The sequence below is a fragment of the Hippichthys cyanospilos genome, chromosome 1, assembly GCF_059441005.1.
Source record: "Hippichthys cyanospilos isolate Australia breed blue-spotted pipefish chromosome 1, RoL_Hcya_1.0, whole genome shotgun sequence".
NCBI classification, from domain to species: domain Eukaryota; kingdom Metazoa; phylum Chordata; class Actinopteri; order Syngnathiformes; family Syngnathidae; genus Hippichthys; species Hippichthys cyanospilos.
The window spans coordinates 29,486,264-29,514,144 of record NC_142369.1 but is presented as its reverse complement, the minus strand read 5'-3'; the positions used below and the strand labels follow the sequence as shown (position 1 = coordinate 29,514,144).

The 27,881-nt window shown below is 41.0% G+C and overlaps 1 protein-coding gene across 4 annotated transcripts in view; it reads left to right on the top strand.

Moving 5' to 3' along the window:
• cabin1 (calcineurin binding protein 1) overlaps positions 1–27,881 on the top strand; it is a 35,944-nt gene that overhangs the window by 1,438 nt on the left and 6,625 nt on the right. Inside the window, exons 5-36 of one of the 4 annotated variants that reach the window (XM_088422662.1) lie at positions 571–705; positions 807–987; positions 1,076–1,205; positions 1,296–1,445; positions 1,714–2,009; positions 2,102–2,279; positions 2,563–2,696; positions 2,781–2,998; positions 3,166–3,238; positions 3,747–3,931; positions 4,014–4,151; positions 4,261–4,449; positions 4,532–4,771; positions 4,873–5,026; positions 5,107–5,222; positions 5,337–5,504; positions 6,226–6,432; positions 6,573–6,718; positions 6,921–7,182; positions 7,334–7,504; positions 9,013–9,102; positions 9,241–9,401; positions 9,488–9,585; positions 12,615–12,680; positions 13,230–13,409; positions 13,589–13,983; positions 14,715–14,828; positions 20,254–20,417; positions 20,520–20,616; positions 20,693–21,367; positions 23,037–23,111; positions 26,575–26,836. In XM_088422662.1, coding sequence (XP_088278788.1) covers positions 571–705; positions 807–987; positions 1,076–1,205; positions 1,296–1,445; positions 1,714–2,009; positions 2,102–2,279; positions 2,563–2,696; positions 2,781–2,998; positions 3,166–3,238; positions 3,747–3,931; positions 4,014–4,151; positions 4,261–4,449; positions 4,532–4,771; positions 4,873–5,026; positions 5,107–5,222; positions 5,337–5,504; positions 6,226–6,432; positions 6,573–6,718; positions 6,921–7,182; positions 7,334–7,504; positions 9,013–9,102; positions 9,241–9,401; positions 9,488–9,585; positions 12,615–12,680; positions 13,230–13,409; positions 13,589–13,983; positions 14,715–14,828; positions 20,254–20,417; positions 20,520–20,616; positions 20,693–21,367; positions 23,037–23,111; positions 26,575–26,836 — 5,848 coding nt within the window. Of the gene's footprint in view, positions 1–570; positions 706–806; positions 988–1,075; positions 1,206–1,295; positions 1,446–1,713; positions 2,010–2,101; positions 2,280–2,562; positions 2,697–2,780; positions 2,999–3,165; positions 3,239–3,746; positions 3,932–4,013; positions 4,152–4,260; positions 4,450–4,531; positions 4,772–4,872; positions 5,027–5,106; positions 5,223–5,336; positions 5,505–6,225; positions 6,433–6,572; positions 6,719–6,920; positions 7,183–7,333; positions 7,505–9,012; positions 9,103–9,240; positions 9,402–9,487; positions 9,700–12,614; positions 12,681–13,229; positions 13,410–13,588; positions 13,984–14,714; positions 14,829–20,253; positions 20,418–20,519; positions 20,617–20,692; positions 21,368–23,036; positions 23,112–26,574; positions 26,837–27,881 lie in introns of all 4 variants that reach the window. The other 3 variants (XM_088422643.1, XM_088422672.1, XM_088422653.1) reach the window with 3 other exon arrangements.

Genomic DNA, 27,881 nt, shown 5'->3' with positions numbered 1-27,881 from the left:
ATCTGAGGCCATAATTTATGTGTTCACATTGTCACAATCATATAGTCAAGGCGATCCTTTCCCCAGGGTTGATGCAATGCAGACTGGAAGGCGAGGCCAAATTGCCAGTCTCACAGAATTGGCTATCCGAGGTCAGATTCAGGGTCTAGCCCAGTCTGCTTGCTGAGGCCAAGATGGTTTCCAGCCTTGGGTCATTCTCCGTGTTCTGTAAACACTTATCAAAAAACACAAGCAACTTCTCTAGGTTCTTGGGTGTATTTGTGAGTCTGAATGGTGATAGGTCTTTGTGTGCCCTCCAAATGGCTGGCAACTGGCAACATTTGAGGGTGTCCCCCGCCAACTGCCCAAGACAGCTGGGATAGGCACCAGCACGCCCGTGACTACTTTGAGGATCAGCAGTTAAGATGATTTATACATTGAATTGCTGAAATGTGAGAGTCAATATTAACAAGATTTCAATATCTGGTGGGCAAAAGTAGATTCTTTGGTTAGTGAAAGATATCCCAATTTATGTTGTTTTTAAAGACAGGTCCTTAGTGTGAAATACCAATTTATTGTCTATCATTAAAGGCCATGCCCTCAGAGGATCAGAGCCTGGGTCTGAAACATCCTGGACTGATGTTGAAGTATTCCACTTTTAAAAACCTAGCCAGTATGGCTGCATCACGAGATGACCTGGAGACTGCGATGGAATTTTACTTAGAGGTCAAACAATAAAACAATACTACATATTACTTTGTGCAGCTTCAATTTTTCTACTTAGGGGAAAAAGGATATGAAAAACCTCTTCTCCATTGTTCTTATAGGCCGTTCTGTTAGATTCCACTGATGTGAACATGTGGTACAAAATTGGACAAGTGGCTGTACGACTGCTGCGCATTCCATTGGCTCGGCATGCCTTTGAGGAGGGATTGCAGTGCAACCCAGACCACTGGCCCTGCTTGGACAATCTGATCACTATCCTCTACACACTCTGTGACTATACTTGTATGTTAAACTTTGCCGGTATTGCTTTGCAGTCTATGGTTTTACAATGCAAGCCTTCAGGAATGATCATCTTCATAAATATTGGCAGGGTGTTTATACTTCATCAGTAAAGCCCTTGAAAAGGACCATTGTTATACAAAAGGCCTTGTTTTGAAAGAGAAAATCTTTGAGGAACAGGCCAATCTTAAAAGGGACACAATGCAGATGTTCAATAAATGGTGACTATACTCATTTTCTATGTTTTTTTGTATACAGCACCCCTACCACTTGTCACTTTCAAACCTTTTTGTGCTGTGGCCTGTCTGCAGCGACATGTCTGTTCACTATGTGGAAGTGGATGAAGAGGAACGCAAATCCATTGTGGAAGAGGCTTTAGATTTACGAAAACGCAGACAGGCTCTCTCCTTCAAGGAATCAACCCCTGATCTTGCCTTGATTAAGCCTATACGGTGTCTTTCGTGAGTACTCTTGACAATGTTTGGAAATTCTGTCAAACAATACACACACATACACACACAGACACAGGTTTTTTATTGTGTACAACAATTGATTATATGATTGATTGTACCAAACTCTGGTGAAACGATAAATTGATGATGTAAGAAGAAACCTTTGCCGATGTAGTGTATTTTATCATATCTTAGGTTTTGTAATATATTTGACATCTAACACATGGTTGAATAAACTGATCTGGCATGGATGGATGGGACTATCTTCTGATCACAGGTGGAAGCATGTCGGTGAGTGCCTTATTGCAATGTATCAATATCAGACCACCTGTGGGCCGCCACGTCTAAGTCTTGGACGCAGGATTGACTTGTCAGTATACCGTGACCGAAACTTCCTTCAAAACCTGCCTGAACCCAGCAGTCCAATCAGCACAGTCCAGACAATGGTGCTGAGCAGCAGCCCCAGCTCATCTCTGCCACCGACTGTCCTTCCTGAGCCATCAGGGCTATCACAACCTGCCATCCAAACCCAAGTTAGCATTGTAGAAATCCCCACAACCTCTTCTTCAGTTGGTCAGTTTTCAAGTCAAATTTTTACATTTTATTAAAAATGAGTAATCAAGTACAATTTTATATTAGATAACATTGTTTCTTCATATCCACAGTTACAGCTGTGGACATTTCTCTGACAGACAAGGCAAAGAAAGCACCCAAAAGGAAACGTGTAATAGAAGATAACGTTGAGACCGCCAAGAGACGTTCAGCACGAGTTAGGAACACAAAATGCAAAAAGGAAGAGAAGATTGATTTTCAGGAATTGCTGTTCAAGTACCTTCCGTCGAGGTAACCACAGTTTGTGTTGGTATTTATACCACTTTGAGGGTGCTGCTTTTCAATTTCACTTATTTTTATTTTATTTATTTATTTTTTACATGAATGGTTGTTAGTCTATATTTGCTTTAAAGCTGGCCACCAGTCCAGGGTGTATGCCGCCTCTTGCCCAAAGTCAGCTGAAATTGGCTCCAGCACACTTGCAACCTGAGTTATTATACGCCATATAGGAGCTAGATAGGTGGACTATTTGCATATTTGGTTCCGATGCATCTTTTTTTTTTTCTTCTTGTAGGCTAAGGAAGTTTGATCCTGATAATGAGGATGAATGTCTGAGTAATCTTGAGAGCCAGTGTGATGGGAAGGCTGACATCCAACCTCTGCTTGGCAGCTGCGTTTCATTTGAAACCGTTGATTACATGGAAACTGGTACGTATTGTCCGTTATTGATCGGTATGTTCTTGGAATCGTCTTTCGTATGAATTGTTTCTTTTCTTTTTTTTTTTTTAATAGAGCAACAGGATGTTCACAACTTCCTTCTCAGAAATATGACCAATGGAGGAATACTGGACCTGATGTTGTGCTATCTGAAAGCAGTGGGTCAGAAGTTCATGGAGGAGTGGCCTCCAGGCATGACAACTGTGGTGCTGGAGGTCTACCAGGCTTGGCGAAAACACAGCTGCGGCCTTCCTAACCCTTTGTTTCGAGATTGCAGTAACCAGCACATTCGGGTAAATGACTAAACAGGGAATATTTGCAACAAAACAAATAATTAAAACAACGCATTTTACGTTGGGAATAGACTGAGGTTAAATCTAACAAGTCATCAGTAGTTTTTATTTATTTTTTGACCCATAAACATGCATGAATGCTTTTTACATCAGTTCTTTGTGTCCAGGAAATGTTGGAAATGAGCTTGGCATGTATGGAACTGCAGTTGGAGCAATGGTTCCACAACAAAGGAAAGACTGGTGGGTATCTGCAATACCATTTAAAGGGACAGTGGGTAAGATTTAGACCATTTTTCATTACAAAGGAATACATTTAATGATTGTAAATTAAAAAAACAAACTTGCAAATAAATGCCTTCTTAAAGACTTAACAGTATGTTTTCAAAATACTCATAGTTTTAGTTTTTAAATTATTACATTGGGGGCGTGGCACTTTTCCGGAGGTGGCCATGTTTGTTAAAGCTATGGACAATGGTAAATGGAGCACCTGTCGCACCTCCTGCTGTCCTTAATAAAAAACAGTCTACACACTATCCTGTTAATGAAGCTTTAAAACGTTTTTGTTAAAAAAAAAATGCAATATTATAAAATGTGTTACTTTTATATTGATATGTTTTTATTTGTCAATTGTTCTAGCAAACACTTTAGTTTGTTTTTAGTGTGTAGATGGTATTCTAATTTACCAGTTTCATGATGGAAAAGTTGCAGGGAACTGCACATTTCACCTATTGTTTTCTTTCTCTTATAGTGACTCCTAGAGGTAGCAGTGGTTCCAGCAATAACACTGCTGAAGACGAATTCCCTGGCCAGCATTTCCAGTCTGATATTTTGCTCCTAGCTTTAGGTTCCTCCCAAAAAGATCTGTTTGACGACAAGTGGTTAGATGTCACGGTGCGTGTCTACTGGCTCAAGGCTCGATTCCTTGCTCTCCAGGTAAGTACACATTGTTTTGTTGTCCAGAATCATTTCAACTCACTCTTAAAGAGTTATAACAAGGATGTTTGTCCCTTTCTAGGGAGACATGGAATCAGCTCTCGAGAGCTATGATGTCTGCACAGGTCTGTTGCAGAGCAAACCCAAGCCCTCTGAAGGGAGATATTATACTATCAAACTGCCTAATTTAAGGGTAGATGCAGCCATCTCTGTTGAGGAGGTCAGTGTCTCTAGGTTGCCTCAATCTGTTTTTCTTTAATCATGAAAAGTTTTTTTTTCTTTCTCCATTTCAAATTTTGTTTGATTTTTATGTTTGTTTCCATGGTCAGATTGACAAAAGACTGAAATCTCTGGAGCGCTGTCAGTCATTGGAGGAACTCCAGCGTTTCTTTGAGTCTGCAGACTTTGAGTCAGTTGTGCGCTTGTTGCTGCCTACTCTTAATTACGGCGGCAGGAGTAAACATCTGGAGTTTGTTAGCTCGGCACCAGAACGTCCTGCTCAGCTTCTGCTATTACAGGTCAGATGATGCTGCAAGACACGAATCAACCAAAATGTTATGATTGGTGCCTCTTGTTAGACTGTGTGGAATATTTCCACAGAATTCGCTGTTGATGCTCCAAGACTACCAGCAATGTCTTGAGACAAGCGAGATGGCTTTGAATGAGGCTCTGCAGCAGCTCAGTTCCCCTACAAGCAGCTCACCTGTTAAAGAAGAATGGGTCAGCACCATTACGAAGCTGCTGGAGGGCATCAACGTCTGCTTTACCAAAGACTCGGCGATCCTTAGCAACATCACCCATTTCTCCAGTATGGCTCGACTGGCAAACAATCTTATTCAGGTTCGAAGTGCGCTGACTACTCATTATTACATGGTATTGTTAATGGTATGAGGCTGTAGTGAGTCTCGGATGTTAATATTTTTTAACTTTTGTGGTTTCAGCTGATTGACCTTAGCATGACAGTTTCTGATGATCCCAAAGAGCCATACTTCTTCTCCGTGCTACCGTGGATTATTTTGTATCACATCATCAAACACGAAGAAGCTGCTTTTAACGCTCTGCTTCAACAACATATGTCTGTAGGGGATGATGAAGGTCTGTGGACTTTGTGATGTTATGCTAGTGCCTGGTGACATTTCAGCTGAAGTGAATGACAGTGTTAACATTACTTTTAGATGACTCCGATTCGCCGATGCTGCCGTCCTCTCTTATGCTTCTGAGCACAGCTCACGAGTATCTTGGACGTCGGTCCATGTGCTGCTGTTCAGATGGTTCACTTCTCAAATTTTTTGTAAGCCTAGGCATACTTATAACCAACTCTTGAAATCACATTGTATAGTGGTCTGTAATTTAATTTGAATATATAACCTTGAATCGGCTTAAAAAAATATGATATTTACCATAGGTTCGAGTTTTGGAAAAAGAGTTTGCAACAATCGGTGCTGCCACCAATGTATGTCATCCCTACAAAGAGGAATTGGAGATGGCTTTGGAGCAGTGCTTTTTCTGCCTATATGCCTATCCTAGTAAGAAGAGCAAGGCCCGCTTCCTTGAAGACCATTCCTCTCCACAGGTCAGAATCTTCAGTCCTATGCCTAGATATGCGAATGAGTGGACAGGTGTGTCATCAAAATGTCAATAGACTCAATTGTTACTTGGACAGTTCAGTTACATACCTACTGTTTACCTGGAAACCTATTTCTTTTCTATGGACGAATGGGATTTTTCAAAAGGCCAACCATTAAAAACATGGACAACAATACTTTTTAGGTAGGCTTTTATTGTAAAGCCAGACACTCAATTGCCGATAAAATTAATATAGCAACACGATCACATATTCGTAAGGTCAGCTCCATGATTGTGGCCAATATGGATGCCCTCATGATGGAAAAAATATCACAAAATGCTAATGAGGCTATGTTTTCTTTTACTTCTATAGATGCGGTCTTAGTTTAAAGTTAAGGGAGAATTTTCCATTGCATCTTTTTACCAAGAAAAAAAAAAAGTGATTAATGACGCTTCATTTCCCCATCACTGAATACCCCTATTTGATTGAAAATGTTTATATAACGATGCGATGAATTACCGGTATTATAGTTTGGCGTTTTTCAGTTTTTAGGCACCATGTCCCAGCAACTGATTATTTCAAGGCAAGCCCTACACATTTATATTTTTGGCCAGGATTCCTTGTTGTAATTTTGTAATTTCTATGCTTGTTCAGCAGATGGTGCCATCCGTTTTAGCTGTGCATGAATACACTTATTTGGTCTTTGAATAAATACTGTATGTTGCAGGTGGAGTTGCTGTGGAGTGATGCTCTTTTCATGTTCCAATATTTTAAACCAAAGTCGCTGCCCGAGTTTGACAGCTACAAAACAAGCACTGTATCTGCAGACTTAGCTAATCTGTTGAGGAGGTTTGCAGGAATAGCCCCCCCGAGTGAAACTCCTACCCTCACCATGGATGATGTGTCATCCTACATCGAGGGCATGACAAAGAAGGTCAGTTTGTGAGCCCGCACCGAATTTATAGAATTTAAAATGGTGAAAAATATAAATCATGTGTTTCAAATGATGGCGTATTTCAATTGCTATAACGATGTTAATCTCTTTGAAAATTGTTTACATTGTTGCTTGTGAAGACCCCAAGCCTTCCTGAGGGTAGTCCTCCAGCCCCTCCCATCATTAATGAGGTCTACTACTTGCTGGCTGATTATCACTTCAAGAACAAAGAACAGTCAAAAGCCATGAAGTTTTACATGCATGACATCTGTGTGTGTCCAAACAGGTAGGTGGTTTTGCTACCAACAATGATTAATCAATGTAAATGTTATTAGATTTACTAGTAAATGTTTGAAAATGAATCTCATGACTTCTGTAGTGGCTCTTCTTTCCCTCCTGGTCAGGTTGAATGTGATGACTTTTAGAGTTGCAGTCCCCACCGCCCCTGTATTTCCTTGCACTGATGCTCAGTGTTTGTTTGTGGACAGGTTTGACTCTTGGGCGGGAATGGCTTTAGCTAGGGCCAGTCGTATTCAGGAGAAACTCAACTCCAATGAGCTCAGGAGTGATGTACCCATATGGAAACACTCACAGGCAGTGCTCAACTGCTTTAAGCGGGCCCTGGAAATAGACGGCTCCAACCTGTCGCTCTGGATAGAATATGGAACCATATCGTATGCGTTGCATTCCTTTGCTTCGCGTCAGCTAAAGCAGTGGCGTGATGAGCTTCCACCAGACGTTGTAAGACAGGTGAGGCATATGGTAACAAGGTCTTGTCACTTTTACAACAGAGGTGTCACATCATGTCACTTGGTTATGCTTCTTCATGTGAAGGCCTTTTAGACAACTGTGGTAACGAGCTAATTTACATCTTAAAGCTCTGCTCTGTCTTTACTTTAAGATGGAGGAAAGAAGAGAATCCATGTTAGAGACTGCATCACAGTGTTTCCAGGGAGCTTCTCGTTGTGAGGGTGATAGTGATGAAGAAGAGTGGCTCATCCACTATATGTTGGGCAAAATAGCAGAGAAACGCAAAGAAACACCTGTGGAATATCTGAAGCTTTACAAAAAGGTTAGCATCTTTCTTAACACATTCCTCCTAATCTGCATCATCGCCAGTCACTTTCCCGCATGAACACGCCTTACAAATTCTGCACAGTGCAGGAAAGCTGCTAAATCCATAATATTTTGCACTACATGATATTTTGCGCTATCATCCTCATATGTATACAGTTTCTTCCACTACCATCTACTCCATAATACGCTCCGAATGTAAGTCTATTCATTTATTAGTGCTTCATTATTTACTGCCCTTATTGCTCGATTACTGTCTTTTTCTCTTTTATTGCCTATTTTTTTATTTGTCCGATTATGGAATGTAGTCTGCTCGGGCATTGAACAGAATCAGAATTTCATTGTGTAGTATCACTATGCATATGACAATAAAACTCATGAATCTTGGGAAAACTCACTTGTGAAGTTTTACATTTCTTGCTTAATATATAAGAACCTTTAAATACAGTTGACTCCCACATGCTCGCCACTGTTTGGCACCCAAGAATATACACAAATTTGTTGTGGTTTAATTGTTGACTCCTCCCACTACCATACTCTCTTTGTTTTGTGAAAAATGCATTTTTTTATGTTTTTTCCTCTTTTCTCTTTCTTCTTTTGTTATTTTTTCTTCTTCATGATTTTTCCCCTCCCTCAGAGATATTCTTTTGTGTGTGTGTTTTTTCCAAAGCTTAGAAAAAAACATACAGAATTAGTCATAGCACTGCTGTTATGATGAAATCGTTGGAGGCAGGTGAACTTTGAAATTTCAGACATGATATCTTGGCGGTCAGAAACAGATTGGGGAGGGGTGAATTGCTTTGTTATGTAAGCAAAATGAATTCTTATTACAGGCATATACTGTAAAACCTTTCTTTTCCATACTAGAACCTTTCTTGTCATGTCACCTGTTCAGCCAGACGTTTACATACACTATGCAAAAACACACGTTTCATTTTTTTGTCTCACTTGTCTGAAGTCAAATCACACTAAACCTCTCCTGTTTCGGGTCAGTCAGAGTGACTAAAATTACATTTGTTAAATTCCTCAATCATTAGATCGTTTCTTAGAGAGTTTACTTTTAATTTTATTTTATTATTTTCTTCAAGGTTTGCATACACAAAACTATGATTTTTTTTTTTAAAGAGCATGGTGACGCTTGATTAGGAGGTCATGGCTATGGAAGCTCGTGATAGGTTAACAGACAACCTGTAAGTTAATCGACCACATTTTGGGATATATTTAGGGAATGTGTCCACGAGGAGTCCGTGTTACATTTCGGACGATTTCTTGATGTCCCCACCCAAAATGCTCTGCTGCTTAATTCTGGTAATTAACAAAATCAAATATTTTTGGCGATGTTGACTGACCTGAAATAGTTGAGGTTTAGTGTGATATGACTTTAGACAGTCAGAGTAAAATGGAAATCTGTGCTTTTGCACACTTTATGTAAACATCTAGCTTCAACTGGATATTATCACATCGCTCTTTACTGGTTTGTTGAATGTCATCTGTTTGAATTTGAAGGCAGCAGACTTTCTGCATGAAGAAGCTGCCAGATATCCCCGTAAAATCCATTATCACAATCCACCTGACCTGGCTATGGAGGCTTTGGAGGTATAACAAATCATTCTTAGGTAGTATACTGATATTTTAGGTTGACTGATGAGTTCATCAGGGCTGAGTCATGAGGTACTCAATTCTGTTGTTTGAAAGCGTTCCCGTTTAAAGTTTCTCTAACTTAATTTTTTCCAGTTGCATTTCCGTCTCAGTGCCACCATCTTAAAGCTACTAGAGGGTAATGATCCCAATCTGGACCATCAAGTCTTGTTCAATTTGTTGGTTGAGGCTGCTACAGGGCCCTTTGCCGTAGGGGAAGAGAAGAGTATGCCCAGCATACCAAGGTCGAATGAAAAGTAAGTAACCGTAACGATTGTCATCCTAAAGTAATGATGAAAAAGAAGCTTCCATTGCAATAACGATGAATCCGCTTTGGTTTCAGGGAAAAACCTACTTCTGTGACAGATGAAGACTTTAATAGTTCATCAGTAGGCATAAGCAACATCCTCAGCACTTCCCTTCCTTCAGTTGCCACTCCAGGTGTGACATCCCCTCTTTATGTGGCCACGCCGTTTGACCACGATTACGCCAAACGCAAAACTCTCCGGCGGCAGCAGTGGCAGCAGCAGCGGCATGAGGAACAGCAGGCTGATGGTACAGTCCCAGTCCTAGGCACTGTCGCTGGCCTTGGGTCCTCTGCCCTTTCTGCACTGGGTCAGGATGACCACTGAGCCGTGCTCAGGTTGATAATCACCATGTAGTGTGGCCTTGGTTGAGTTAAAATGGACCCTTTGCACTGGGTAATTGGGATGTGGTGAAATGGGCAATATGGCTACGGTCTACTTTAACTTGACTGCATTGCATAACCGAATCCGCCGTAGATTGAGGGGTGTAAGGGCACACTGGCCGGAATGTGCGCGTGCATGTGAGTGGCTTGTCACAGCTTTGTCCTTTTTGCTTTCCTTACCAGTTTGTCAGTTTGCTTCTCCTAATATGGTTAGTTTACAAATTATTTTTACCATAATTTCGATATAAACAACTTTATTGCTCCTAGAGACAATTCATTTGAAGCAGCCCATAAATGATGAACAGAAAAATATATTAGCAGATGGTTTAAAAAAAAAAAGTGGATAAATCAAGCAGATAATCATAGCAAATCTAATGACAAATCTATAAAATGAACGCAGACAATATACTGAGAATACTAAATTCAATACATATTAGAGGGAGATAAAAATTCGTAAATATTTCAACTACTGTCTGAAATTCAAAATAAAAACAAAAAGAAAAAGTTACGTATACCCCCAATTTGTTAGATGGAATTTAGAATAAAGGGCATTCATCCAGCTGAACCAGAAACCTCTAAAGTGGAAATATACCCCAACATGTTTTAATGTCTTTATCAGCTGCTGTTTACTTAAATATGCAAAATATGGCATTCAAAACATTCAATCAAACTCACCAAATTGGGCAGCCATTTAAAGGCCTTTTCATTCTCTCATGTGAATTCACAAGAATGTGACGTCAGCCATTTCCTACCCACTTAATTTTCTTTACTTCTAATTAAGAAAATCACATGCTCAGTAAATTTTTCTCCATACCATACTGCATATTCAATTTTATTCCATATACATAAGATACACAATAAAACATGATCAGAACCATAGTCATCATCTCGCATACTTGCTAATTTGTGAGCTGATGCAGATCCCTTTTTGGATTGCTTTCATATCAAGAAATTGATGTTCTGCACACCACTTTTACTTTTCGCTGCACTTCCTCCGATGACTGTTGCATGTTTTTCAAGTTTCAAGATCAAATAATTAAATCCGTCGCTCTCAACATTATGTCAGCTATAGCACAATTAATTAAGCCCTGTATATTAACAGGAAACGGATTACTGTAATTTCACCTTCACTTCCGATGTACATCTGGTAATGATTCTGGCCAAAATGACGGCTTTTTCACATTAATTATTTTGTTTGATTTTGAATTCTAGTTTTTACTGGTGCCAGCACATACAATATAGGGGGTTTGTTGGCTTTTAATCTTATCAAACGATTTGGAGTTGGGCCCTTAATTTCTTTTATTTTGTCCGGCAATTTTGAGTAGGGTCTCATTTTCTTCTTTTGACATTACCTCACAAACACAATTGTCTGGTTGAATAGGCAAAGGTCTCTGCATCCAAAATCTTCTGGAATAACTTTCCAGCACCTTCAGCTTCTAACTTAGTGTCGCAATACTTATGTCCACATCGTCTACGGGTGTTGAAATAATCAACATAATATTGTTCTTGTTCTTTTGAGAAGCTCTGTAAGAAAAGCAACACACTTGAGCAGCTTACAAGATCCTTCAAAATCGTATTCATGCACATTGTTTTAAATAGTTGTAGGCTGGTGTTACTCTATGCCATCCAGATATTACAATGCACAGATATTTTTATGCTACTTGTTTCTGAAAGATTTTAAGCAAGGAAACAATGTATTTAAAAGAAATGTTATCTTAAAAAAATCTGTCTTAAAAGATTGTGTCCACTAGAAAAACATATAGGCATATAGGAATATAGGCATGATAATTTGCCCAATTGAAGAAAAAAAAAATCTTTCCACACATTTCATGTTCCCCATAAAGCTTGAATGTGCTCATAATGCAGCCATATTGCCCATGTTGCCAGTTTCGTCCCCCTTTTTCCAGGTGTTTTTTCCCTTCCTACCAACCTACCTGCCTGCTACCTCTTTTGCCTGCTTGCTTTTACCACCTGCTTTGCCATTTATATGCATGTAATTGCAACAGGGGCACTGTATTGACTACTGAGCAAACTCAGGACCTTAACACAATTGACCTTACTGTCCTCACGGTGCTTGGCATAGTTGTGTTCTGTTCGATTTTGGTATGGGCTTAACTTGACTAAAACTCTTGACTCCTTGGAGATGCTGGAGATGTCCTTTGTGGTTCATGTGTTCATCTCACTGATGGGACATATTCTGAAATTCTATCCAATTAGTGCAAACGAGCAAACTCAGAAACCAGTGGATGGTCTGTTATTGGCAAAGAACTGAAACCTGAGTTATGGAAATGTGGCACTATGCACGTTTTAGCCAATCTTTCTGCTTTATGCACATTCCGGCGAGAAGGCTGTTGGGCCTCATTTAGTCGTCAGTCACGACAGATATTATTTTGTTGTCTTACCACAATTATTTGCTTTTTAAATGATGTGGTCTTAGCTTAATTTTGAAATACCGGTTGACATCCTGTTGGGATCTCATCCCACATTCGCCATTTCAAAGATATCGTCAATCTCGATTCACATCTGAAGGCAAATGGTAAAGTCACATGTAGTTCAATCCAGAACCAATTTTGTATTAGAATAGGAATATGTTGGTGAAATCAAAATCATTGATTGTCTGAATTGGATTCAACAATGGTATTTGGCTTTATGTCCCCATTTGTCAAAGATGTTATTTCTTTTTTTGTAACGAGCCTGCATTTAAATTCAATGTATAAAATGCATTCAGAGGTACAGTTCTGCTTGATATTGTTGTAAAACCAGCTCCCCATATCTTCAACAGCCTCACCAGAGTTTGACCATGATTACTGCTTGCCCAGGTCTTCAATGTGGCTGGCTTCCCTGAATGGTACTGCAAAACCCACCCAACTCTCTCCGGGGCTATGTCGACAGTCAGAAAACAGCTCTGTAACAAAGTGCATTCTTAACTGAGGCACCCATTTGCACAGTTCTAACTTCAGTTTACTCACGTACAGTGCCATAAGATGTTTGCTGTTTACTCATGACTGTGAATCTTTTGAAAATTCCCGTGTGTGTCATCCTCCACTCCTTATTTGGTTATTTACAGTTCTCTGCCAATGATTCTCCAGATCGCTAATAACAATTTAGAGGAACTCTGACATAGTTTTGGTCTTTTTTCTAAACTATCCAACCCTGCCCACCCAACCTAACCCTCCTTTGTGTCACAACCTCCTTGTATTGTGATTACCTATAAAGTCTGTGTGACTCACTTTTGACTTCAATGTCTTGAAACAATATACTGTGTAGTACACTTGAAATTAAGAGCCATATATAGCCAACCTTTAGGCAAATTTCACTAGAAATGCCTTTTCGTGATTTTCCTTAGATGCATAGCCATTCAACTGGTGAAATGACTTGTTGCTCCCTGTTTTGGCAGAACGCAGTCAAGACAGCGAGGTGGTGATGCTCTCTGACTCCAACTCCACCCAGGATGCTTTCACAGATCCCACCAGCTCACAAGATAGTAGCCACAAACCAGCCTGCGGGAAAGTCAGCTCTTCATCATCAGAAAGCACTACGCCTGTGAAGGAAGGCCAGCTTGCGTCCGAGGACACAGGTATACCAGGACTCTGAAGCCGTAGCCTGAAAGAAGCGTGAAAACATCATTTCTAAACGTCACAGTACGGTATTATGCATGTGCCTATGTTTTTTATGTCTAAATTGTTCACGCATCTCTTTAAAAGAATCGCTCTCCTTCCATTCATTTTGTCATTTCTTTACTGATTCCCACTTTAGAGTCACAAGGAGATCAGACTGTTCCCCAGACAGAGGAAAATCTGGTTGAGGAAATTGTGGAAATGGTGGAGGTGACCCTTCCAGAGGCGCCAATTTCCAAAATTTGTACAGATCTCTGCCTTCCGCTTGTGCTTGCACCAGCCACTCCTACGAAATCAGCTTCCTCTCAGCAGCCTGCTTCTCAAACCCCGGCTAGCGAAGGCAAAAAGAAGCCAGAGCCTCCCGCCGAGGTGATCGAGGTGCCCAAGGCCCTGCCGACAGAACATGCCGAGCAGAGAAGAATGCTGGTGGAAATGTGCATCCGCTCTCTTTTTCTATGCCTTGGGCGCTTCCCTCAACACTATAAGAGTCTCTACCGCCTGGCTTTCTTTTACACCAACAGCAAAACCCACCAGGTCAGTTCACCCTAGTTAACTCGTGTCAACTAATGCCATCCTGCATCATGTGCTACAAGCACAGTGTCCTATGGTGTACATATACAATAAGTATACGTACAAAAGCCTTGAATCACAACTCATACGTCAAGAGAAGCCTACTAGCAATTACAGTGCTATACAATCCTATGAGTAACAACATCGGCCGCATTTTCTCCTCACCTTCTCTTGTTTGCATTAGATTTCATTCATTGCACAGGAATTGCTGAAGAAGGCTCTGTGAGATCCAACGCTCTGTGGGTAGAGTTATGCGTGGGTTGAGAACCATGTTTTTCAGCCAGTTTGGCACAGAGATTCTGTGCCTAGCTGTTCTGTAGAGGCATTTTTCTGTCAGTTCTCTGATCCATTGTAATTGAGGCTTTGTAGCTACTAAGTCGTGCATACATTGTTTTTTTTTTTCTTTTAAGTAGTATTGTGTTTTGAAATATACCTTTTACCTTACCTAATCGTAGCACTGTGCATCACAGCTTTTAGGGTTGTGAAAGAGAATGATAGTGTAAGCCGTCCTGACTGCAAATGAGCAGCATTTAGATGTTAGCGTTTAGATGTTTACGCAACATGCAAGCGAATGTACAGGTTTCATTCGTCACATCACTGTATTGTGACGATGGAATGCTATGTGCATGGCAATAGTTTGTCTTTTATATAAAATGTAGATGTGCGTTTTTGTATTAATTTATTTATTACCTCAGAACCTACAGTGGGCCCGAGATGTGTTGCTAGGAAGCAGTGTCCCATGGCAACAACAGAAGCACATGCCTGCACAAGGACTCTTCTGTGAAAGAAACAAGACAAACCTGTTCAATGTAAGTTCAGTTCACAGTTCCTTTAATGTTGAATTTCCTGTGTCACTTCATCACAAAACATGTTTTTTTAAGCTTTTGTATACACCAATTGTCAACAAGCAGAACGCATTATTTAACATTTAGCTTTAAAAATGACAGTTTTCTAGATGGTCGTAATCTCTCAGAACAAATATAGTATGCTCATGTTGAACTTATACCATAATAGCCATTTGGCTGAAGCTTCATGAAACAAGCTTTGTATATTTCTGTTACTTTCTTTACCTACATGAAAAGGCCCAAATAATTTAAAAAATATTTGTAAAAAATATCAGAAAGAGACTATTGGAACATCCTGACTTTATTTGGGGTTAATTGTTGATGCTTAAAATTGTTGATGCTTAAAAATGTGAAAGAATGTGAAAGAATGTCCTGAATGCCATTTAGCATGAATTTGAATGTGAATGTTTAGTTCTAAACTCATCTCATTCATAAGTATAATCACATTATCTCACTGGAGGTGGAAATAGTTTTAAAATTTTTAGCTTCCTCACATTTTTCATATCACAAAAAGCCTGGTATTTATGAGCTATGAGGACTCTTTTATATATATATATATATATATATATATATATATATATATATACACACACACACACACTGTATATTGTAAGTTGCCTTTGTGTTGTTGTTTTTTGGTACACTTGATTGCATGTTCATGAGCAAGTGTCACAAAAAGTACACAATTTCTGAGAGGCTATTCAACAGTAGAAGAACTTAGAAACAAGGAATTGATTTTGATATTTCACCACTACTGTCCACCTGTATTGCGGCCAAGTGGGGTCAGTGAACCGCCAGCTCAACCAGATGGCGCTGTGGTGAACTGCTGGCCAGATTTTTTTTCTCTCTCTCTCAGTCAACCATGCTGTCGGACTGAGAACTGTTCTATTTATCGTTATATCAAGACTAAGAGGGATTTTCTTCAGTTTAATTAGGTTATGCAGGTGTGGCCTAATGCACCATCGGTTCAGTGTAACATAGCACTGATGTTTGCTGAGTCTCAAGGGACGAGCTTGTGAAGCACTGCTGTGTGTCCTCACAATTTCCTGCTAATGATGTGCTTGTGCATTTTCTGTGAGTGGATTACAGTATTGGCATGTCATTAGGTTTACCTTTTCTCACACCTGTAGCACTGAATTCATTTGGCTGCTCTAAAATCTAGCCTGAAAACTTCAGCAACTGTATCAATGGAATTTCTCATTAGGTGATTGGTGCTGGCTTCCCATAGAGAGGTTGTGTTTATTATCTGCTTTTACAGCTTTCACACAGAATTGAAAAAGATGCAACCTGCGTTTTGATTTGTTGCCCCTTACCTTAGGCCTCACAGAACCAATTGAGCAAGTTCGTAAATCTTTGGCTCATACCCATCAGTTTATACTGCTTCTTTGGTATTTTAGACTATCCTGGGATATAGTAGTGTGCGTCGCAGTTTGTACTGCATTTTTCAACAGTTTATATTATACCAGACATAGCAGTGTGTTGTAGATATCAAACCTTTTCGAGTAACATATTGCAGGGGCGACATTGGCCACAGCTAAACAGGAGGACTGCTTTGAGCTAGCTCCCAGTGGATTCTCACAGAAGCTCTTTTGAAAGCAAATCTGTCATCCTGGTATGCCAACTGTCAAAGCTTTCCTGTTTATTTCAAAACAAGCAGTATTATGACACAACCTTTCCTAAACGATTGTGGAATTTTATTGGTATGAGTAACCTCATCTTTATCTCAAAGCATTTACTTGGAGTTTCCTCTCTGTCGTGAGGGATGTGGAATCTATGCACAAAATAAAAGGATTAAACATGGGACTTTTACTTTGTTAACATGAGAGTCACTTGTGGACCGGACAGATAGACTGGAGTTTTGAAATAGAGTGCATGACTGGTCCGTGAGCCCAATAACTTCATTTTTACTGGCTCTATCGTAACGTCAGTGTGGTTGTTAATTCATCATAACAGCATTGTTGAAATATGTTTGTCCTCACCCAAACGTCTCAATGGAGTGATCTTCAGACGTCAGCCCTGCTTGCTCACATTGATTAGATTCATTTGTGGCAAGTCTATACCCATCTCCACCTCCGCAAAAACAACTTACATACTCCACCCACATGAGCATTCACTCTCTGTAAAACACCAAATAAAGTGTATGTTTTTCCGCCCCTATTTCAAACACAAATGTCAATTTGATGGCATCTCTTCAGAGCGGCTTGTGATCAATGACAGCTCCACTTTAACTTTCCTGATAGGTGGCCTTCACTAAAAAAGCTATGATAATAGTCCACATAGAAGTTATTCTTATAATTACGTGCCTCAGTTTGGTGTATGACTCAAACGTGTGTGTTGAGTTGCGCAGTGTGGCATTTGTAGGTGGGGCTTCACTCTGGAGAACCGTGTTACTTTTTTTTTTTTTTTAAAGGAGCGGTAATGGAGAGTGAACCAATGTTTTGATTTGCATTTTAGCAGGATAGCCCTCACTGTTAGAAGGGATTCCACTGCCTCTCTTGGCTTTGTTAGGTTCAGCTTGACCTTTTGCAGCACTTTTTCCCACTCTGCCCATACAGGAAATGGGATAAACAAGGGTTTTCATGTGTACTATGCTTATGAAGACCATCTGGAGAGACACAGGCAGTGTTGAAAGGAAGCAGGTGAGGGCTCTTGGCTGAGGAAATGTTTTGTATGCACTGAAGTCTCGCCTCTTCAGGCAACACCGTTGTGTATGTTTTGTTTCACATGGTAATCAGGAGTTTGTTCAGAGAAACCGGATCTTTGCCTTTCATGGTGTGCTAAGCATTGCAGTGTGCATTTGTGCATCGCTGTTGGAGCACCCAATTCCTTTTTCAGCCAGTTTATGTTCTCATGTTCTTTTCCTGTTGCTCTGGCTTCAGCGTGATCGTACTCTACCCCTCCCCCTGGCTGTTATTTGCTCCACTCATCTCTCGGTGTTGCTCTTGTTCGGCTTCCTCATTACTCTCTCACTCCTATGTTTGTGTGGGTGTGCATTAAAAGGCGGGCTTTTCCGCTGCTCATATGTGATTGGCTGGCACAGACCTACAAGGGCCGGCTGTGCACTGTGTACAGTGCAAGAGAAAGCACAGGGGGGGGCGGGGCTCCAGCAGGCTGGGGTCAGGGGAGAGTGGAGATGGGGTGCGTGGGTGTTTTTGTTTTCAGATGGCAGGAGAGGAACAAGTCTCCTGGTCTGTCAGCTGTGTCCTACGTCCATAGGCCCTGACTTTCACCGTTGGCTTTCGTCTTGCCAAGGCAGCTACCGTTCTCTGTTTCTTTCTCTGTTCCGGTTCTGCCGTGCGGAGCTGAGCTTCCCGCTTTTCTTTCTGCAGCTCTCACTGCCCTTGCTCCCAAATGCAGCCCACCCCTTACTCTCTGAGCAAGAGCTTCTATTAGGGTGGAGGCGCTGCCAGGGATGCTTTCGCTGCTACCGCCTGCAAGAATCCTTCCCCCCAAGTAAATACCAGCGTTAGAAAACGAAAATTAGCCTCCTTTGGTGATGGTGAGTTGCTTTCTGTCAGATTTTTGAAAACAGTCTTAGTTGTGGTGTTTCGTGAGACTTTCCGGCTGTGTTTAGTGTAACCAGATACAGAGCAAATGTGTCGAAATAATGTATTTGGAAGTCTCAAGATGACGAATGGTACCACTCACCTGCCAATTGTTTGTTGCAGTGATAGGTAACAGCCATCTTGGTTTAAAATATAGTTCCTTCCTCAAGTTCCACATAGCTGGCTGACAGAATGCTGATGTCGTGATTGCTAAACTGCAGCTATTGCCACTGGTTACTACTAGTCACATGACCACCCAACTTTTCCCCTGTTCTACCAGATGTTTTGAGTCTGTGCTATCATGATTTTCACACTGAGGCCTGTATCCAAAAAATGTGTCAGCATGTGCACATTTTACTGAAAGTATGTGTGTTATATGTGACTCACACATTTGGAAGCTACTAGGCTGCTTCCTTTAAATCTCATTTTTGACACACTTCAAAAGTTCATTTTACACACTTACAATGTTCTCTGTATTCTCTGCCTGTCTTGTTGTGTTATAAATTGACCACAGCCAAGAAGTTGGTTATATCTTCTCCTAAAAAAAAGATGCTTAAAATCATTTTAGTCTGACAAATCTGATTTAGCTGTTATGCTACCGACTAATCTGTGCAAAGCCATGGCTTTGCGTTCCGCAAAACAGATTTGCATTGATGATGGTTTGATCCTCGTTCTTCAGAAACGCTGGTCAAAGTCTCCTTAGCGTACGTACCCTGCGTGTTTGTAATTTGAGCAGGGAAATCCTTACCATGCCCATCTTATTTCCTTGCATGAGTCCAGACTGGGCGAAACGGGGATTGCATCTGGTGCCAAACCAGATGCAATCCCTCTGTAATATTGTTCGGTGATATACGAAAGCATGTGTGAAGAATAAATTACTGTAGGTATAAAATTCACACCCACTTGGCAGCTGCTACGTACATTTAAAGGGTTCCAAATCCAATAATACATTGTGCGTTTTTGATGTTGGCTTTGCTAGCTTGTCGGTAGGTGGTAAGTTTGTCTTTAGATGTGTATTAGCATTTGATAAGTTTCCCCCCTCATGCGATCACGCTTCATTTTCCTCTAGAGTCTTGGAAAATGTCATTTGACCATCTGGAGCTGTCTGTTAGAAGGACCACCAGGCTCCCTCATGCTCCAAGAGCATGTAGAGCCATCTCGGTTGTTCATCTTTGTTTTGTCTCTCACACATTTTAAGCTGCCAGAATATGTATCCTGCGCGGCGCGCTTCCTGACCATAACCTAGGCGGCCATCTGCACTTGCATCGATTTGGGGGGTAGAAATAAATAAATAAAAAATAGCAGGGTGGTTAGATGGTGGCCCATTTTTCTGGCCCATCAAGGGACACGTCTCGCCTTCTGCAGAGAAAGGCCTGTGTTTGTTGGCCGCCATTCTGTGACTGTGTTGCACTGCTTGGCCACAACTGAGAACTAATGAGGCTTCCTATCATGTGTGTCCAGAGAAAACTCTCTCTGTACCTCCCTCCCCACCTCCTACTTGTCCAGCCAGTCTGCAAGATCTCCCCTGCAGGCTTTCCATCCCTCATTAGTGCTAATTTGAATGCCAAGTTTTTTTGTTTTTTTCACACACACTTAATTCTGTTACTTTCTGCTCTGTTGCATCTTTTCTTTCAAATATTCTCCTTACTAATTGTTTTCTTCCACACTATAGCCCAGCAAAGCCTATTGGTTTTCTTACTTCTAGTAAAGCCACTAGTTGAAGCGAGGACACTCCCTGTGAACTCCATTTGTTCATTTGGCATTCAAAGCAATTGTTATTTGTAGCGCAGTCACAAATCATTGCTCTTTCTGCTCCTTGTTTTCAATTTGCTTTCCGCCTCCAGGGCATCTGGCGTATTCCAGTAGATGAGATTGATCGCCCAGGAAGTTTTGCATCTCATATGAACCGATCCATTGTCCTCTTGCTGGAGGTGCTATCACAGCTTAAAGATCACGACACCTTGCTGAAAGTGTCTTTCATGCTGCAGAGAACCCCTGACCAGGGAAAGTAAGTGCCAACGCTGTATTTGGTATAGATTTGATACGCATGTATTTTTTTGTCATACCTACTTACCACTCCCATCCTTCTTTTCTTCTTCAATCCATCAAGAAAATATTTACGTGATGTTGATCGCCAGGTTTTGGCCAAGAGAGCATTTTTCCTCAATGTAAAAGTCCTGGAGGACAATCTGAACAGTCTCACTGGGGTGAGAAAGCTTGTGTTACTATAAAACCACACTCCTTTTTTTTTGTGGTCTTGACTAATTATTTTTTGTCTTTCAGGTGCAGCTTCCCAAAGCAGCGACCCCCTCCATGGGGGAGATGACCACAACGGCTGCATCCAGCAGGCCAAGTTCAGAGGACAGCAAACATGCGCTGCCCAAGAAGCCCGTGCTCACAGAGGGGATTTCTACTCCTGACACAGGATGCAAGGAAGGCTCCCAAACCCAAATTCTTCCCGTCACAGCATCTGCAGATAAAGGTGGCAAAGTCGAGAATCAGCCTGGAAAGGTGGAATCTGCCCGAAGTGAGGGGCACAGAACAGGGCCAGAGGAGCCAATGGATTTGGAATCTGGCCCTTGGAAGAGACCATCAACAACTTCAGATACTCAAGACAGGGAAACAGAGGCACAGATCTCTTTGGGTGTGATGGAGCCACAGCAAAAAGTGACTGACAACAGCCGGACGTCAGAGCTCTCTCTGGAGGAGCTAAGTATTAGTTCCAGGCAGCAGCAGCTTCAGTCTTCAGCAGGCAAGGTCACCTTGGCAGCTAGCAGCACTGATCAAGGGTTACAGCGAAGACCTAACAGAAAACGGAAACTTTTAGAGGATGTGGAGTCCGGGAAAACCCTACTGCTTGACGCCTACAGAGTGTGGCAACAAGGCCAGAAAGTTATGACCTATGACCTAGGTCGCATTGAAAAGATCATGTCAGAGACCTACATGCTCATCAAACAGGTAAAGTGTCCTTCAGAGGTGCCACAGAACATGTTCCCACTGCGCACACATTCCTAGTTTGTTGCCTATGCTATAATTCTTTCTGATTCTGCGGAGTCATGTCAGCTTTTATGGCCTCTTAGATTAAATTGGCCCACACAAACCCCTCTTTTAGTAAGATGTCCCCTGTAAAACACTTTGCAATTTATAGCTTTTGAACAATGTGACAGATTTGGATGAAAAATGTGGCTAGGTTGTTCTCACTTACTCCATTTAATTACTCTAGATGTGTTGTTCGTGCCGGCAGTGGGTTTGTGACTTTGTGAGGAGGACTACCCTATATCTGTAATTTGGTTTTTCTCTGCAAATATTGCTTAAACGGGCTTCCTCCAGGGCTCCCAGCTTCCTGCCACATCCGCAAAAAGTACATGTTGAGTTAATTCAAGACAGTTTATCAGTGTGAATGGCTGATTGTTTGTAGACCATACAATAGGCAATTGGGATAGGCTCTTGCTCATCTGCGGCCCAAGAAGACAAGCTGTATAGACAGTTGGTGGTTGAAAGTGGGAGCGTCCAAATATCTGGGGTATTCACGAAAAAAAAAATCATTTAAATTAATAAATTAATTTTAATTCTGCCTAATCCCAACTGAATCCGTCTGCTGTGGATGTATCACGTGAATGAATGTTAGAGTCGCCTGACTGTACAATACTCTGCCTGCAGAACAGTCCAAACACGCTTATTGAGCTGCAAATCAATGTTAGCCCCACAAAGGTTATTACATCATTGCCACAGCAAGGAGTGGGAAGCCAATAGCCAGAAGGGAGAGCGAGAGAGAGAGAGAGAGAGAGAGAGAGAGAGAGAGACTATGATGAAAACAACTAACTTGAGCAAAAAAAATCTTTCTCTTCTCTTTCTGTCTTTCTCTCTCCTCCCTCCCTTCCTCACTCCCTAACAAGCAGCAACAAACAGTTGTTGTACAAGTTCATGTTTTACACCGTAGACTGGCCAATTTTGATTTTGTATTTTGACAAACCATCTTCGCTCATTCTCCATGTCACGTTGTTGTACTAACATGTATCTGTAGAAGCTAAAAATAAGCTTTTTCTGCTTCTGCTTTTGAGTGTTAAAGAAACCTAAAGAAAAGCTTATGTTAAAGAAATCTGACATTATCGCCATAATAGAAAAGGCACACGCATGGCAACCGCTGGAAACACTGCCTAACTTCACTGATTTGTTGATCAATTCACCATTGGAAGGTGAACACTGAGCTGGGAAGCCACAATGATTTTGCATCTAGTCCATTTGACAAATGCAAAGAGTACCGTATTTTCCACACTATAAGGCGCACCTAAATGCCTTAATTTTTATTTAAAAAGCCGATGGTGCGCCTCGTAATCAGGTGCGCCTTATATATGGATCAATATTGAGTTTGGGGTTGGTAGATGGGGAATGAAGTGATAAAGTAAGCTTTACCTCTTTCTTTTGTGTAACTGAGGGTGCGCCTTATAGTCCGGTGCGCCTTATATATGGAAAAAGTTTCGAAATATGTCATTAATTGGGGGTGTGCCTTATATTCCGGTGCGCCTTATAGTGCGGAAAATACGGTACCTTAAAAGAGATTTGTGAAGAGGGATGCTAAATGAATGTCATTGTCCTAATATGTTTATTGTTTCTCTTTTTACTTCAGGTTGATGAGGATGTAGCTCTAGACCAGGCAGTAAAATTCTGCCAGATACAGTTGGCTACTTCTGCCCAACGACAGGTACCACCTCAGCTACCACCTCATCCTTTACTCACTCTGTCTTTGCAGTCCCGCAGGGCGAACATTCATTCAGAGTCACACGGTCGTTTCTGTCCGACTTGAATTCACACCAAAAAGTTATCATACCCTGTTATGACGAATGACGTTGGACTTTTAAAGAGCTACAGTTATTGTATTTTACTCCCTGAAGGAACACAGACTTCTAACAACAAATAATACCATAGCTGTAGCTCTTAAGAGATTGATGCTATTTATATTACAGAAAAAACGCTCAATTTCCAGTTAATACACTGTTACCCCTCGCCCCCAAGAAACGATTTACCATATACCTTCTCTCTCTCTCTCTCTCTCTCTCTCTCTCTCTCTCTCTCTCTCTCTCTCTCTCTCTATCTATCTATCTAAATAGAAACGATTTATATATATATATATATATATATATATATATATATATATATATGACAAAGGTAATGGAAATGATTGGAAAATGTTTTCCCAAGGTCCATGAAGGTATGTTTGTGTTATTGGGATGTGGAATACAGCTTTTGAGGCACCAGTGTCAAAAAAAAACAAAAAAAAAAAACCCCATCATCAATCAATGAAAATTTCTGCAAGCCCACTTCTAAATCTTGACAAAAGTTTTCCCAAGAGTAAACACCAATGTTCTTCTATTTTCTTTTTTGCTATAATGGTGAGGTATCTTATTGCCGGCAATATTTCCCAGTATTCATCATGTGAGTATTTCATCTTGCGGCTCATGAGGTAACTGGTGCCGAACTGATTAATAATTTGGTAATCCCCAGACTTACTCAAGTAGATGCCAGCACTAAATATAACCCAGTGAAGTTCCCTATTGGAACTCCTGTCTTACTCGCTGGTTCCCATTATGTCATAGATCGCAGCAGCATTTTGCCTGTCACTCGCCTGCACATGAGCACTGCCGCTATTCAAACATCATCATCATCAAATATGGAAATTAAGCACCGGTACCTGAGTGCTTTATGTGCAAATATTAAAGAAAACGAAGGTTTCTCATTGCTTTACTCAAGGGCACACTCCTAAATTCTATAATAATCATAAAAAAGATCACCACCACTTTATAATCAGGGCCTTATTTATTCTATTCCTTACCTTTGATTCTTCTTCATCACGTCCTAAAAAAAAAGAGTAGAGTGCATCTGGCTGCCTCCAATTTCTGCAGCCTCATCTAACAGCTGGCTGTGTGGAATCATTTGACCGCCTGCTCACGTCGTGCAGTAGTAAATATGAGGAGACACCTCTGCGCTCCAGGCCCCAAAGTGAAAATTGTGTGCCTGCTTATTTTACACGTCCACGCATTCTTTCAAGCCCACACAAGTACACACAAGGTGCCTGTGAAGCACTGAGGGTGAACATTACTTTTTTCCTCTGTAAGAACTGCATCCATATCTGCTCCAATTTGATCTCGGCAAGGTTTGAGGTCTGCAAAGAACGTTGTTCAGGGGTAGCCAAGAATGAACCCCACTGTACCAACAATTAGGAAAGTCATTTAGTTATTGGGATACTTTTTAAAATCCCATAAAATGAATAACCATTGAATAAATAGCTTTTCAGCACTTGCTTTCACTGATAAACATTACATGTATCCTTTAAACAGCATACAGTTGAGGGTAAAACATTTTAAAACTACCTATTCATCCAATTTGTATATACTGTGAAACCATTTTAAGTAACCCCAGCCTTCCTACCCCACCCACTAGGAAATATCTTAAGCCTCAATTGACACAATTTGAAGGTGATCAACAATTGATTAAAACTCTATAACCATCCCTGGTCTGTCAGAACAGACTGGCTGCATGTGGGGCGTGCCTCATTTGGGACCTGTCAGGACAGAGTGCAATGATGTGCAAATGCATTCCAACATGCGTATATTCAATTGAATACAGACGTTTCAAAACTTGTGAACAAGTTATGTTCCGGACGGTCGTTCATGAACTGAATTTGTAAGTTGTTAATATGTGTAAAGTATAAAACAACGTCTGAATACTCTGGTAAAACACGGCAGAAGAGAGTCATGCTGGACTGAAAGTATCTGTAGCGTATGTCTTAGATTGTAAATCAAATTTGACATGGAGGACCAGACCTAGAGTACATTTACAGTGTATCCCCGAGCGGGATCCCACACAACCCTCTCCTCCACCCTCACATTATGTGATTACGACATCCGGATCCCCCAATTTACCGGTGTCCCATTAGCTCAAATACAAATACGCAATAAACAGTGGCGCAAATCCGTACTGAACAGAAGGTTTGTTTACGATAGCGGTGCCGGCATTGGTATCAGCGGCGGAAAGAAGATCTGACTTACACGCAACCGTTCTTATCTCCAAATGTAGCGGAGCATCTGTACACTACAAATTCAAGATTTTATCATGTCAAACTGGTCAGTCTTATGCTTTTTTTCATGTTTTAAAAAAATCATTTGACAGAATAATGCTTTTTTTAATATAGCTCACAGATATTCAGTGTTGGTTTTTGACTGCCATTAACATTGACTGATTTCTCCAGATTATCTGAATATTTTGATTGTATTTTGGCATTCCTTACAATTGTCTATTGAGAAACATTCTGGACTATTTAGTCACACAGCTGTTCACGACGTGTTGAACCTTATGCCAACCTTGCTTGTGAACACCTGAGCCTTTCGAGGGGGGCTCATTTTATACCAGTTTCCATTGTAACTGCTTACACAATGTCTTAACTTTATTGGAATTGAGGGTTATACAAAATATGAGATATTTGAATGGTGTCAATTATGATGATGTTTAATTGATGAGTGACGCATCAAAGCTGGAGCAAGATGAAGCTCCTGACACTACACTGCCTATTTGGTGTCTGTCGTTCGGAAAGGTTGCTGCTCTTCATTCAATGCGCCTTCATTTCTTCAATATGATCCCATTGGCTCCAACTTTACACGCCAGTAGAGATTTGAACGACATTTGCACGAGAGCTTCAACATTGCGAAATATTTTGTGCTTTTATAATCCGTTTGTAAAAATGCATGTTGACAGGGTTTGTGGAGTGGTCTCCAAAAATTGTGTTCCAGAAGCTAAACAAATGAAGTCGCCCAGAAAGAATTGGGCTTCCTCAGGTCCTTCCATTCTCTTTCCTTCTTTCGCAACCATTTTAAAAGGAGAGAGATGAGGGAAAGTATTCATTTCTGCTAACTGTGCTCCACTGTTGCCATGGCAGCAGCTGTGGGAGCCAGCCCACTGTTGTCACAGGTTGTTTGTGCAACGTTCATGTTTCGTAAGTGCTCTTCTAGTAGACTTTCGGTAGTTTAGGGGAAGTGACGAGTCTCGCTGGAAATACTTAGAACTTCGGCATTTGGGTTCTTTACATGAGAGGTTCGAATCAGGTTCTCACTTAGGGCCAGAAGACGTATGTCAATAAGAGCAGCTGGTAACGACCGCTCTGTCTCCTGCAGTCTCTATGCGACGCCCCCACCACGCCGAAATACAAGGATCACAGAGAGCTCTTCTTCCCCGGCTCTCTGCCGACGCCGGTTCTTCTCAGCCACGCTACCTGCCACCCATTGTCCAACCAAGACGGCCAAGCCAAAGTCACGTTTGAGCCCCTGAGCAAATTACCCAGACCTCAAACGTCGGGCTTCCATGATCAGCAACCGCAGAGAAGAATGGCTTGCCATCCTGCAGCGGCAGCAGCTTTGTCCTTCCTCCAACATTCAGGTAGATTGAGATCCACTTCCTCAAAATCATGTGAAATTGTCCCCTGTCGATTTGTAGGAGCTTCTAGGATGGAGCTTGGCTGGAACAGCAGAAGACGTCATTGTCTTCGGTAGCTCGATTACACAGGGGTCCTAGCAAGTATGGATAGTAGGCAAATAATTCCCATGTATTAAAAAATATGCAAAGTGGAAAATTAGGTATGGAAAGATATTTTGGTTTCCATATTCATAATAAGCAAAGGAAAATCTTTCCATACCTAATTTTTCTAAAATTATAATTCTTCTATTACCAGAGATGAGCAACTTACATTATTTTTGCTGGTCCGACATTCGTCGGAGCTCCACCCCCTTTCCGTCATCGTCCGTCTGTCATTTTTGTTCATTTTAGACTGTGACACAATGGTTTCAATATTTCATTAAGGGTATACAGATGATACCTATAAGTCAATTAGTTACTTGTGCGCTCGTCCTATTTTCATGATGAGAGTTGAATTCAATCGTGGCCAGTCATGTGTCATTGATGGTTGCAGTAAATGTATACTTTGGCGGAGAGATTCAAACCCCAAGCCTCAGAACTGTGAAGCAATCGTGAAAACGTGCTGGTCCATCACGCTACCAAATGAAAATAGAGAAATAAAAACGGCGGTGAAACAAACTTTTGACAAATTTGTCACTTTGAAAGCTTATAAGCAGCCTGGCTATAGTCACATAAAGAAATTGTGGCAAGTTGTTAAAAACTTTTGCACAAATTAAAAGGTGGACAACCCTGCACAGGGATACAATAAATTCACATCCACAAACATTTTTTCTTCCTCCATCTAGACACTGGTATTGCAGAAGCTTGAAAATATATCCATTCAGTTCATCCATCAAGGGATTTTTTTTTTCTTAAAAACTGTCATCAGGTGTCAAATCGAGTTTTAAAATTGTCATAATCCTGACATCGCTGCTATGGCCAAAAAAAAATGGCACTGTCCATCTGTGTTTGTTGCATCTAATCAAACAATCATCAGACTTAATGTCAAGGATGTCTGAACAAAAAACAA